Source organism: Corylus avellana, chromosome 2 (assembly GCF_965113065.1).
Source record: "Corylus avellana chromosome 2, dhCorAvel1.hap1.2, whole genome shotgun sequence".
Lineage (NCBI taxonomy): Eukaryota > Viridiplantae > Streptophyta > Magnoliopsida > Fagales > Betulaceae > Corylus > Corylus avellana.
This window is the reverse complement of record NC_142491.1, coordinates 11,598,178-11,612,658: the sequence shown is the minus strand read 5'-3', so window position 1 is coordinate 11,612,658 and position 14,481 is coordinate 11,598,178. Positions and strand designations below refer to the sequence as shown.

Below are 14,481 nucleotides of genomic sequence, written 5' to 3'. Positions count from 1 at the left end.
GCACCCATGATATATGAACTTAGTTGATTGTAAATCACAACAAATATTATAGTATACACTATGTCTATATTGCACCCATGATTATGATAAACTGTCACTTCATAATATTTGTTGTGATTTACAATCAGCTAAGTTCACCATCTAATGACGTGTAGGTCATGTGCATTTTTATTAACTAAGTAATCAAACTAACTTTTGTATTCTTTTCCCTCCATATGTATTTATGTGTTGTTTTAGTTAATCTAGTCGAAGATGGACTTGAGGAATCATCTGGCGGTGGTGAAGGATTTGATCAAGGTCATTTTTAAAGACTTGGACCTTGTGTGGCTCAAGTCCATATGGAACGCTGGTAGAGTTACTTGATAGGATATGATCGAAATAGTTTTTATAATGTATTTGGTTAAATGCAGACTTTAATTATGTTCAGAACAATTAAACGTGATCTGTATTATATTTTGGATGACTGGTCTTTGACAAAAACATTTGGAAAGTTAATCAATGTTATGATGCTTTGATTTTCACTTTGGTCATTATGATTGTGGATTTAAATTATTGCTATCTTAGTCATTTAGTGAAAAGTCTTCTGCTGTGAGATCCTTGAATCTTGTTCCTCGCATGATAAGATTGAGAGACGAACCATGAAGTTAATTACCTGGTAACTGATTTCACTGGGGCGTTACAATTATTAGTTTTCTATCTCAAATATCCATGAATTGCCGAACAAATAGCTAAATAAGTGTTAGGAATAGTGCCCAAAAACAAAATTTATTTGGTGTGACGTTTTCATTTAATAATATAATTATTTATTGTTTTGAGATAAATTAGACTATTTAGTATAGTACCCCAAATAATTAATATTTTTATAAATAAAATAGAATATGCCTTTTTTTTAGGGGTGAAAAGGCGGGCGGTTAATGTTTACCGCTTTTGAAGACGGTTAGAAAAAACCGCTAACCTCCTAGGCCGTTACAATTAGCGGTTTTAGGTTTTTTCAAAATCGCTAACCGTTAACCGCTTATATATATTATATTAAAATATATTAAAATATATGAAAGGACGTTGTTTTTATGTTTATATATATATAAGCCATGTCGTATATAATAAGGTATTATCCTATTACCAAAGAAACAACGTGGTTTGGTCTTTTCTTTTAATTTTTTAATTTTTTCTTTAAAAAGCGGATAGAAGTTATTAGGGTGGTTAACTAGAGGTTAGCGGAAGCGGTTAGTTAATTTTACTAACCGCCTAGGCGGTTACGCTTAGCGGTTTTAACCAATAATCGCTAACCATAACTGCCTTATTACGTTTTTTTTTTTTTTTTACAAAATGGCCTATTTAATGAATCAGATTAATTTAATGGATTAGACTATGATAGAATTATATAGTTTAAACTTATGTTCTAACATGTTAGCTCGAATTGCTACAGGAATCCACAATTTTCACAAAATATGAGGAATAGTAAGTGGGTTCAAGCCATAAACCACTATGCAGTAGTAGGTAACCTCCAATTTCTTGACTAGTATTTATAGTATTCAATTTTATCTTATGGGTAACCTGTAAACAGCATTCTTCTATTATTTTAAACTTGGCCTCTCTTCGTGCCCATGAGCTCTCTTTAACAACTTTAATTTTTATTTTTATTTTTATTTATTTATTTTTGTCTTTAGTATCTCTAAGTTCACCCTCATTTTTAATCCTTTTTCTCTACGATATTCTGGGTGTGTGATCCTATCCTATATTTTTTTCCCTCTTAAATTGTTGGAGGAAAATTGAGGTCCATGTGTTTCGAAATTTGAGGTCTACATGCGCTACTTTATTATTACATTTGTCGGTTGAGAATTAATGATATGAGATATCCAAATGGTGAAAACCGTAAATACTCCTTTAAAGTCGGTTGAGCCATAATCTGACCTAGCTCTCCATCAAACGTTAATAAGGCCAAGATAATTTACACAACATTATACAGTGTTTTGATTGAGCATCTCCAATACATTAGGTAAAAGAACAATATTAACTATATTTAGCTATTATTGTTTTTTTTTTTTTTTTCAACTCTAACATATTAGCTTCAAAAAAGCTAAACTTACCTTTTTGACATAGTAATAGCCATTTCTTGTTATTTACTGTAGCACAATATTATCGTCTTTTAATATTTGTTTCTCTGTCTTCTCTCTCCCTCTCCCTCATCGTTTTCCTCTTCTTTATCACGGCCGGTACCTGGTTCTTGTTTTTTTTTGGACAAACCCACCCAACAACTTGGGTTGAGAGGGAAGAGCTAGAGTGAGAGAGAAAGTGAAAAAAAAAATAATAATAATAATAATATTTAAAGAAAAATAGAGAATGAAATAAAGAATCTGTTGCACTTTGTATTGAACAATGAGTAGGTAAAATAGATAAAAGTGTTTTTTCACTAGGTAAAATACCTAATACTGCTGAAAATGTTCAAGATTCAATATTAGAAAATTGCACTCGCTCGTGCTATATATGCGCTCTTTTCATGCCGTTACTGAATTATATATATAAAAACTTAATGAATTGGGCAATTATATATAAAAAGTTAATGAATTGAGTAAGATTCAAAGTTAGAATAGTTTTTTGGTATATATATATATATATATATATATATATAAAGTTAATGAATTGAGTGGAGCTTACATGAGTTGTGTTCATAATCATTAATTGAATGAAACTAAATTTATACAAGTATGTCTTGTTTGATAATCAAACCTAATTTCATGTTCATCATTGTCTCATTAATTGAATCAAACCAAATTTATACAAATATGTCTTGTTTGATAATCAAACCTAATTTTATGTTTATGGTGGCCTCATTTGTTAATTAAACCAAATCTAAGCATTTTCGAAATAAGTCCAATTATGTTAACGGTTCTGTTCATTTAATAACGTTAATCATATTTAGGAAGAAAGTGACAATATCTGATGGGAAATTAGTTTAGGGAGGACAAGTGATGAATGCAACACAACTACAAACTTCATGATATTTTTTTGTTTTTGTTTGTTTGTTTGTTTTTGTTTTTTTGTTTTTTTTTTAATTTTTTTAAAAAAGAAGACCAAAAAGAATTATTATTAGATTTTGTGGGGATTTTAGTTGTAGCGCTGAGAGTTTCATATTCACGTCTACACCAAATAAATAAATTTCCAGCCCACCCAACTTTTAGCCTAAGACAAGATTTGATGAAGTAATTTTTTTTGACAGTCATATCGGTAACAAGTTACTTGCAAAATAAAGAAAATAGTCATCAAATTTATTGGTTCAAGGAGACCAAAGACATTCCAATGCTTACGTTAACATAGTATTTGAAAAATATTTAAAAATGAGGCAAAGTTTTTCGGAGAAGACACAAAGCCTCAGACGTTCGTGTTAGGGTTAAGGCTGAAAATTCAGGGGTCCCCCATCAAATGTTCAGCCATAAGCCAAAAGTAGGATTTTTGGTTGTTTTTCAAAATAAAAAGGATTTTAAAACAATTGTAGATTACAATTGCATTTATGAAAGTGATTAATGCAACAGTTGTTTTTTCAAATTGTTGTATTTCTTAAAAGTTTTGGTGCATCACATTCTTGAACTCGAGCTTAGTTTGAATAAGCAACCTCGTAAACAATTTAGTTTTGAAATCCTAAAGCTCAACTTGGCTTAATTACGATACCACATTTGGCCCCTTGGGGATGGCTGAACCACTTTTATGGGGCCGTGGGTGGCTCGTTGCCTCTAATCTGACTAGATCATGCCACCCGCATTTTTTTTTCTTTATGATTTTTGTTTATTTAAATGGAGGCATTTTTTGAATTCTCCGAAAATTATGGGGCAATTTTAGAAATTTTAGACAAAACGCACGTGCGGCGCACTTGAGCTATTTTCTGTCAAATTAGATAAAAATAACTAATGGATGGGCTACATTGCGAATTTTTTGATACTTCATTAAAGTAGATTGTCAATTTTTAAACATTGAAGGTCAAATTAAAAATAATGTGAAACTTTAGAAAAGTAAAATACATTTTTCCCCATATAATATATATAAAAGAAATGATGAGTGGTGAGGGTAAAAGATGAAGATAGAGTCTATTTTCACTTCCATATTATAATTACTAATAATGAAGCCCAGTTGGGATACAGTAACGGTTTTGGTCCAGACTGAAATTCCATTTCACAGCAATTTGCCTTCCTTTGACCCTTCAAAACTTTTAGGTGCCCTCTGTTAAGCCACTGGCATGAAACCATAGAGACATTTAAAAGAGAGGGAAAATAGTCCTAAAGAGGTAGCTCAATCTGCTAGGATCACGTCTAATGAAGCGGATGTCACTAGTTCGAGTCTCCTCCCCCTCTTGTGCACACATGTCAAAAAAAAAATAATAATAAAGAGTGAGAAAGTAAATATTTGGCAAAAGTTAAAAGATTAAAAAAAGATATTTCGTAACAACATGCAAAAAGAGGTTAAAAAAGGCTATCTAAAACACAGACAAGTGAAAGGATTCCATCTCTCTATTGCTTTTGTAGAGAAAGACAAACTTCAAAGGTGGCATGCATTGTCATACTTTTATGCTTGATCAAGCTTGCATTTGGACAACCTCTGCTTACGCCAGCTGCAATTTCACTTTGAATCCCACCCTCTGTCTCAGTTTGAATCCCACCCTAAAAGACTTTTTTATTTCACTCAAAAAAATAAATAACTTTTAAAATCACAATTTGATCAAAATTTAATAGTGATCGCAAGCATGATGATGATTTTAAGAGTTACATTATTCTTGGAGGGTTACAAAAGTAACACAAGAGGAACTTGTAATATTACTCCAGTTTTTTAGGACTTTGATTCACCAACTATGTCAAAGAAGGCTGAAGTTGTTCGTCCATGAGTATGCTTGTTATCTCAATCCCTCGTGATTGCATTTGAATTTTATGGTGTTTATTTTTCAAACAAGAACGTTTGAATTTAACGCAGAAAATAATTTAAATAGTGTAAAAAATTTTCCACTGTTTCTCGGCAACCAAACACAAGCCTTGTTGCCATTAATGTTCTGCTGGAGCTGGAGACCGAATCCATTACTTAGCCAGGTGAAGGCTCATGCCCGTTCCAGAAAACGTAAGTGTGAATAACATCCAAACCTCCTTCCATGGCCTTCTGAATAACATATTGCCACGCCTGCATAAACCCAAAATGTCTCGAAATTTTAAAACAAAACTAAAGCCAAAAAAGGGAAACAGTTTTTTCTTTTTTAAAATGAAAAGGCTAAAATGTTGGAAATTTAAGAGGTAGCATTGAAGAAAGGCAGCAAAGACAAGAAAAATGAGAAAGATAAATGGTAGGCTTAAAAAAAAAAAAAAAAATTACAAAAGGACGTGCAACAACATGATTCATCTCCTTCTCAATCATGTTTGTGCCGGGGGTAATCGTAATGGCCTTTAGGCCTTATAAGGTGCACTTTGCACATTTTCATGAGAGCAATTGAGGAGTTCTAATTGATTTTGATTAAAAAAAAAAAAAAAAGTTGACTAGAGGCAGTTCGAAAATCACCTCCGCCAGAAGGGTTTTTTTTAACTATTTAGACTCTTAGGCCCCGTTTGGTTTGCGGAATAGACCCTTAAATTAGACTAACTAACACTAGGTATAGCTAGTCCTTTATTTGGTAACACTTTATTCCTGAGAATAGTCTATTCCCATGGGACTACTAATCTCATACACACAGGGTTAGCTAAGCCACTCATTAGCTAATCGTTTCCTTTGGGATTAAATTAATTATGTAAATTGCCCAAAAAACCCCACTTGTGGGATGAAATTTCAATCTCTCCGATTCTTCTATATTTCTCTCTCTCTCTCTCTCTCTCTCTCTCTCTCTCTATATATATATATATATATATATATATATATATATATATATATATATATATATCGTGTCTCTTTTCTCCATCTCTATATTTCGTTCTTTTTTTTTTTTTTTATTCTCTGTACATTCTCCAACTATATTTTTTTGATTTTAAGATTGAGTTTGATTCTATTTTCTCCAACTATATAATTTTTTTATATAAATAATTTTGTAGCGTAATTGCAAAAAAAAAAAAAGGCCACATACCTGATATAATTAAAAACAAAAAAGAAAAAGAAATTATAGTAAAGTTGTTTATGTTTTTTTTTTTTTTTTTTTTTTTTAATAAAAAAAGAATGAAAGTCCTTAATAATATAAATTGTATTTGTATTATAAGGGTATTTTAGGAAATTTGATCACAATATGATTTCATTTACCAACATATTGCATTGTTCCAAACGAAATAATATGATTAGCTAGTCTATTCTAGCGTTACAACCAAACGAAGGAATATGAATAGCTAATCTATTTTTCACACTCTTCTATTCCCAGTAGTAGCTAATCATTTTCCAATGGACTAGACATTCCGCGAACCAAACGAGGCCTTATTTATTGAGGCAAAAGCTAGAAGAGACATTTTCAATTCGGTCCGTGTCGGTGCAGACATGCGTCGCTTGTATCGGAAATATTCTTCATTAATTGGTTGCAGTGCTTCATCCCAATTTACTGAACCAATTGCCTTGCACAACTTAATTTGTGCGACACTTATTACCATTTTTTGTTCAAATTTGTTCGAACTTTGTACTCGTGGATGCATATTTTGGGTGAATATAATGCGTGCAAGTTAGTAGCTGATTGCCTGACCGGCCAGTTTTTAAATTTTTGCAAACCATAATATTTAGTAGCCTTTTAATTTGTCGCATTCCTTCATTTTTTATTTTTCAGATCAAAGCTTTCCTTCAACTTAGGGTATGGTAATTTTTGACACCGCAAATCTGACACAAATTAAATACAAAATTAGTAGGTTAAGGTTTTAGGGTTTGGCCTATTTAATTAAATATGTCGAGTTTGCTAGAATCGACTTATATAGTTTTGTACTTATACTTTAACACGACCTAAACCCAACACGCGATATTTAGAATAGAATATTTTTGACACGACCTACGAACTTAACATGAAATTAGCGAGTTAAAGTTGAAAGATCTGATTTGTTTAACTAAATGAGTTAAATTATAATTAACTTATATGGTTTATACTCATGTTTCAACGCAACTAAAACTCAACTCACGAACATGAATTGTTAATCCTACTTCAAGCTAAGTTATGGCCAACTTTTGGGCTGTAGTAATCTTTTTTAACTCCACGGCTTAATTAATTAATAACCTTTTACTTGCACAAGGAGCACTCTCACATATAATACCATCAGCTAATTATTATTGCATTCTATCACTATTCTGACCCCTTCGAGTGCAGAAATCACACATATATATGATGATGCTAAGGGTGTCAACCTGGTCCAATTTCTCAGTTTTTAGCCAAAACCGGAACCGGAACCGGAACCGGGACCCCGGTTAACCGGGGTCCCGGTTCTCGGCCGGTTCCGGTTTTACCCGGTCCAGTAACCGGTTTTTGAAAAAAATTAGTGTTTGGGGCTTATTTTAGGTATTGGGCTTAAAATAAGCCAATTATTTTTTTCATAAGTTAGCTTATTTAAAAAAAAGCTATTAATCTTTTGTCTAAATTAAAGAGGCTTTATTGTGATTGTTCCAAATAATTAAAAAATAAACCTAAAAAAGCCTAAAAATCCTAAAAAAATCAATGTTTTTGCCTATATGAGCCTTAGAAATAAAAAATCAAAATTTTTAAAATACCCTAAAAATCATTTTAAATTAGATACATAAAGAAAACATTAAAACAATAAAAAGTAAAAAGAAGTATGTAAACAAATCAACATGCACAAGAAATAAATACCCCTTACTACAACAATTCAAAACCCAAAAAAAAAAAAAAAAAAAACAAATATTTAAATAATCTACCAATCAAAAGAAATACACTTACAATAAAAATAGTTCACAAACATATTACAAAGACAATATATATATATATATATATATATATATTATTTAATAAAATAAGACCCGGTTCCGGGGTTCCGGTTTTCCCGGTTTTTACCGGGTGCCAAAAACCGGAACCGGAACCGAGGTCCCGATTTTTTTTTTTTGGCAACCGGAACCGGAACCGGTCCTGGTTCCAGTTTCCCGATTATTTTGACACCCCTAGATGATGCGGATGCCACCCTTTGTTATAATTTTTCTTTTGGGGCTCATTTTCAAATTTTGGAAAAGAAACTATCGTTAAGCATCCCGCTCAACAAAATATTCATTTGGTTATTTTGTTGAGCCAAAGTGTTAAAATAATTTTTCATCTGGCTCAGCAAACTAGTTAAGAATTAAGATCAAGTTTGCTTGGGAGCTACGGTACTCAACAACTTTGTTGTTGACTATGGCTCAACAATGTATAATTTTATTAATAAAAAAAATTATTTCATCCTCTCTCCTTCCTTGTAGAACTACATACAAATAAAAAAGTAATGAATTTTGTAAATAATATTAAAAGTTGATAGTTAAAATGCTAAGCCGAATGTAATAAATTTTAAAAAGTTGATAGCTAAAATAAAAAAAAGTGATATTTTGGCTCAATTTAATTAAGCTTTTGCTGAGGTGATGTGAATGCTCTTAACATAGTAGCCTAGCTAGCTCTTCAGCTCTTCCAACACCTGCACAACCCCTCCCATACTCCATACTCTATATTTCCGTATATATATATATATATATATATATATATATATATATATATATGTGTGTGTGCGCGCGCGCGCGCGCGCGTACACTTGAAGCCCTCTTCTCAACGGACTGCCATTCACTTTTTGGTTCAATTAACTTGGCCTCTCTCTTTGTTTATATCACTCTCCTCGCTCTTTCTCTTCTCTCAGGTAACCCAATTAAATCTTAATTATAGAGTTTAGTTAACAATGTTTGGATGATTAATTAATTACTTGTAATTTATTTTAACTTGTTTGGCATTTGTGGTAGCAGGAGTAGTGTATTCAGCGAAACTCACAATCATAAACAAGTGCAACTACACAGTTTGGCCAGCCATTAGATCCAACCACGCCAACACCCACCTCCCGACCACCGGCTTCACTCTCTATTCCAACAACACCATAACTCTTTACGTAAATAAATCCTGGTCAGGCGCCTTGTGGGGTCGCACAGGTTGCGCCAAGAACTCCACCGGTGCGTTCTCGTGCCTCACAGGTGACTGCGGCTCGTCCACCGTAGAATGCCCGGATGGCAATCCCGCATCACCAGCCACAGCAGCTGCGTTCGATCTAAAGGACCACGAAGACAACGTCGACTTCCTTGTTCAAGCCTTCCCCGGGCTGTCTTATAACCTCCCTATGACGGTTGTACCGCTGGGTGGAATCGGAGGGAGCTGTACCGAGTCGGGTTGCTCCATGGACTTTAGCAGCGCGTGTCCTACGGCTACGGATGTGAGCGCGTCCTGTAAGAACGCCACGTGTGAGATGAGAGATTACAAGAAGTACTGTTGCATGGCGGGCCCCAAGATTGTGGCTCCGTGCACGCCCAGCTTGTACAAGGATTTCCTTCACCAAAAGTGCCCAACGGCTGACAGTATCGGCTACGATGAAGGCACCGGGACGTATACCTGTTCATATCTCAATGACATCGTCTCTTACTGCCAGAAACCATGCACAACAACGCCAACGGATTACGTCATCACTTTTTGCCTTCCGGCAGCCATCGAGTAAATATCATGAGTAGTGCAAGGATTGACAGGGTCAAACAACATACATCACCAAGAGATACGTTGAATAACTACCACGTGTTATAAGTCCTAGTTGGAGTTCATTATCCTAATTCTAGTAGCAGTCTGTTTTACCTTTTCTTTCAAAAAAGTGGTAGTGCTATATAAAGGGGATGTATTGTATGTAATCGAGAAGTTCAATAAGAAATCATTCAATTTTATAAGTTTTGACTATGAGGAAAATCGGGTGTTGTCTATGAGGCCATTTACAGAGGCTTGACAAGATAAGGGGTTTATTATTGCTCTAATCACCTGCTCTACAATAGCCACCACCATCGAAGCTCCACTACTAGAGGCCATTCAAAAGTTAGATAAAAGAGAGAGAGGAAGCATATAAGATTACATTGTATTGAATCTTATATATGTGTGATTACAGAAGCCTCTATATATAGAGAGACTAAGAGTACTAAGCAAAAAATTCTAGACTAATCAAGATAGGAAATAAACCCTAATAGGAAAGACAATAAACTCCAGAGAATAATATATAAAATATTCTAACATTCCCCCTCAAACTCAAGCTTGAAAAAAGAAAAGGAAATTAAGCTTTTTTATTTTTATTTTTATTTTTTTTTGTGGCCGGAGAGGTGGCCGGAGGCGGTGGAGGGTGGGAGGCGGCGGCAAATGGTGGTTCATGGTGGCAGCTGGACTCAAAAAATTAGGCTTGAGACTTGAATCCATTGGAATGGATTGGACCCAACATTTTGGCTTAAGAGCTTAGTGTAGCCTTGAATCTATTTGGGCCGGTTTAAATGGGCCAAAGTTGGCCGAAACTTTTGGATCATTTCATATGACCCAGCTCCACATCAGGACGTTATTAAGACCAAGATAATTTACACAACATTGTATAATGTTTTTGATTGTAAAAGATTCAATATTAGAAGACTGGACTCGCTTGTGCTATATGCTCTCTTTTCATGCCGATCTTCCAAAGTTGGGATAGTTTTTCGGTAATTATATACATAAAAGTTAACGAATTGAGTGGAGCTTATATGAGTTGTGTTCATAATCATTAATTGAATCAAACCAAATTTATACAAATATGTCTTGTTTGATAATCAAACCTAATTTTATGTTTATGGTCGCCTCATTTGTTAATTAAACCAAATCTAAGCATTTTCGAAATAAGTCCAATTGTATCGCTGAGAGTTTCATATTCACGTGTACACCAAATACATAAATTTCCAGCCCACCCAACTTCTAGCATAAGACAAGATTTGATAAAGTAATTTTTCTGAGGTTCGGATCGGTGACAACTTACCTGCAAAATAAAGAAAATAGTCATTAAATTTACTGGTTTGAGGAGATCAAAGACATTCAAATGCTTAAGTTAATATAATATTTGAAAAATATTTAAAAATAAGGCAAAGTTTTTCAGAGAAGACACAAAGCCTCGAATGTTCGTGTTAGGGTTAAGGTCAAACATTCGGTGGTCGCCCATCAAATGTTCAGCCATAAGCCAAAAGTTGGATTTTTGGTTGTTTTTCAAAATAAAAAGGATTTTAAAACAATTGTATGTTACAATTGCACTTATGAAAGTGATTAATTCAACGGTTGTTTTTTCAAATGGTTGTATTTTTTAAAAGTTTTGGTGCATCACATTCTCGAACTCGAGCTCAGTTCAAATAAGCATCCTCGTAAACAAGCTAATCTTAAAATCCTAAAGTTCAGCTTGTCTAAATTACAATTGCCCCATTTGGCTCATTGGGAGTGGCCGAACCACTCCCATGGGGTGGCTTGCAGCCCCCAATCCAGCCAAATGGAATTCTTTTAAAAATTATGGGGCAATTTTAGAAATTTTAGACAAAAAATGCTCGTGCATGGCACTTGAGCCATTTTTTGTCAAATTAAATAGAAATAACTAATGGATGGGTCACATTGCGAATTTTTGATACTTTGTTGAAGTATATTGCCAACTTTCAAGCATTGAAAGCCAAATTAAAAATGATGTGAAACTTTAGGAAAGTAATATATATATATATATAAGAAATGATGAATGGCGAGGGTAAAAGATGAAGATAGAGTCTATTTTCACATCCATATTATCATTACTAATAAATAATTATGAAGCCCAGTTGGGATACAGTAACGTTTTAGGTCCAGGATGCAATTCCATTTCACAGCAATTTGCGTTTCTTTCTTTGACCCTTTAAAACTTTTAGGTGCCCTTTGTTAAGCCACCGGCAAGAAACCAAAGAGACATTTAAAAGAGGGGAAAAATAAATATTTGGCAAAAGTTAAAAGATTAAAAGTAGATATTTCTTTACAACATGCAAAAAAAAAGGTTCAAAAAGGCTTATCTAAAACACAGACAAGTGACAGGATTCCATCTCTCTATTGCTTTTGTAAAGAAAGACAGACTTCAAAGGTGGCATGCATTGTCATACTTTTGTGCTTGATCAAGCTTGCATTTGGACAACCTCTTTTATTATCAATTGACCCTTAGAAGCCCAACCCGGATCAGCTAGCCCATTCCAGTAGCCCAACCTGGTTTAGAGTAATCCGGATTAAAAAAAAAAAAAACAAAAGGGGCTCAGGTGGGATTAGAAGCTGGGCTCTCAAAGTTAAAGGGCCTAAGACATTCTACCATTAGGCTATGCATTTTCATATGCTTTTATGTTGCAATTTAATATATGTTATCATTTAAATTGTTTAGCATTGAAATTATTATTTCTTTAATGCATAGACTTAAGATTAAATATATTCTTTTATTTATATTGTTTAAATAAATTGTTTGATGCCTGGACCTGAGAATAATTAACTAAGCCTCATGTGTTGGTGAATGTTTATGGTACTATTCAAAATTGCAATCGGAAAGCTCTGGCAAGGTAAGTCTTGGGACTTAAGTGTGCCGTTGTGCGCCCCCTCACTTATCTGGGACACTATCCGGTTGTACTTTGGAAAAATACTGTTTACCCACTAACATGATGGTTTTGTCTTTTATTCTTGAAAACTTTATTTGTGGCATCTATACAGTTATTGGATGTTAATGAAGTAGTGATTATCATAATAATTTTGGGAGAGCCACAGCATCCCGATTTTATAATGATAATTACATCAAGATCATATATGTGAACTTTATAAGGGAAATTAACATCCTGTTGTAATTAATTCATAAATTTAATTACTAATCCCCACAGGGACGTTATTATTTTTATGATTTAATTAGAATAAGATAATAAATTTAACTTTAAAAATAAAATTTCTCTTAGGCCCACAGGTACGGAGAATTTTATTTATTAATGTTAAATCTATTAGTCCTATTAAAGAGTAAATTTCATGCGTGATGCAACCTTTGCCCACAGGTAGGTTGAAATTTACTATTAAATTAGCATTGGTTAATTTAATTAAATTCGATGTTAATGAAGTCGTAATTGTCATAATAATTTTTGGGAGAGCCACAGCATCCCGATTTTATAATGATAATTGCATCAAGATTATATATATGAACTTCATAAAGAAAATTAACATCGTGTTGTAATTAATTCATAAATTTAATTTGCCAATCCCCACAGGGACGTTTTTATTTTTATGAGTTAATTAGAATAAGATAGTAAATTTAACATTGAAAATAAAATTTCTCTTAGGCCCACAGGTACGGAAAATTTTATTTATTAATGCTAAATTTATTAATCTTATTAATAAAGAGTAAATTTCATGCATGATGCACCTTTGCCCACAGGTAGGTTGAAATTTACTATTAAATTAACATTGGTTAATTTAAATAAGGTTATTTCATAGCATTAAAGTATATAATTTTTCCTTGGTTACTGGATGTATTCCTACTGCTTTAATTATTAGTATTTTATGTTCCAATAATTCCTAGTGGTAATTTTTCCTGACTGAAAAGAAAAATGTGCTTTTCACTTTGGGGTGTTTGGAGACTAAATTGGCGTTTCGTGTGGACAAATCACCTTCTCCCACGGAATCAAGTACGCCACATGAGATTATTAAACATGAACAATTGTAGTGATTTAAATCGCTTAAGTTTCAACGTTCATGAAATCTCATATCAAGGAAAGCATTAGGGTTTTATTCCTTAGTGTTTTAGGGCCAAAGAAAGGTCATTGAGGAACATTTAGTGAGTTCCAATAAGGCTTTGGCCTGCACCCTAATAGAAAAGCTTTAAAGTAAAACTTTTTACAGTTTCAAATGTGCCTGAGCACATTATGGAAATGAAGGACATAACAGCTCATTATAAAGTCCCTAAAGGTTGAGATTTTTGAGTCATTGTGGTAAATTTTATTTTAAATTCTCTCATCTAAATATGGTATTTTTCAAATATCTTGTGGCACACATAAGGATAACTGATCAATAAAGCAACTTCTGATCATGTGTGTTCAAGAAGATGAGAGATTAAACATGAGAATCCAGAAAGTTACTCATGTTAAGGGAAAGACCTTTATAGGCAATCATGTCCAATAGTTGATGAATGAGAACAAGGTGCCAACAAAGTGTTATGGCAATTAAGATACTTGTTTCTCTTACACTAAGGAAAATTATGGGCATATAAAGCATGATTGCATAAAGTATCATAAATGACTTGAAATAAAGGTAATCTCATACACCTAGTGTATCATGAATCTCTTTTATTGACTCTCTTAAGGACTATGTGGATTAAATTTGGTTTAGCAGTCCACGTTGTCAACATAATGCAGGGTTTTCTAAATAATACTTATTTACAATTGGAGGTTGTTGGGATCTATAGATTAATTTTTTAAAAATCAGTTATGTCATTTTGACCTTAATAATGTTTTTATATATTCCACAATTATTTT

General features: G+C 33.3%; 1 protein-coding gene across 1 annotated transcript; it reads left to right on the top strand.

The window, feature by feature from the left end:
* Positions 1-252: 252 nt before the first annotated feature.
* Positions 253-9,650, top strand: LOC132171851 (pathogenesis-related thaumatin-like protein 3.5). Its single transcript, XM_088512547.1, has 2 exons — positions 253-349; positions 8,914-9,650. Exons 1-2 carry the CDS (start codon positions 253-255, stop codon positions 9,648-9,650), a joined length of 834 nt encoding a protein of 277 aa, XP_088368673.1.
* Positions 9,651-14,481: the final 4,831 nt, after the last annotated feature.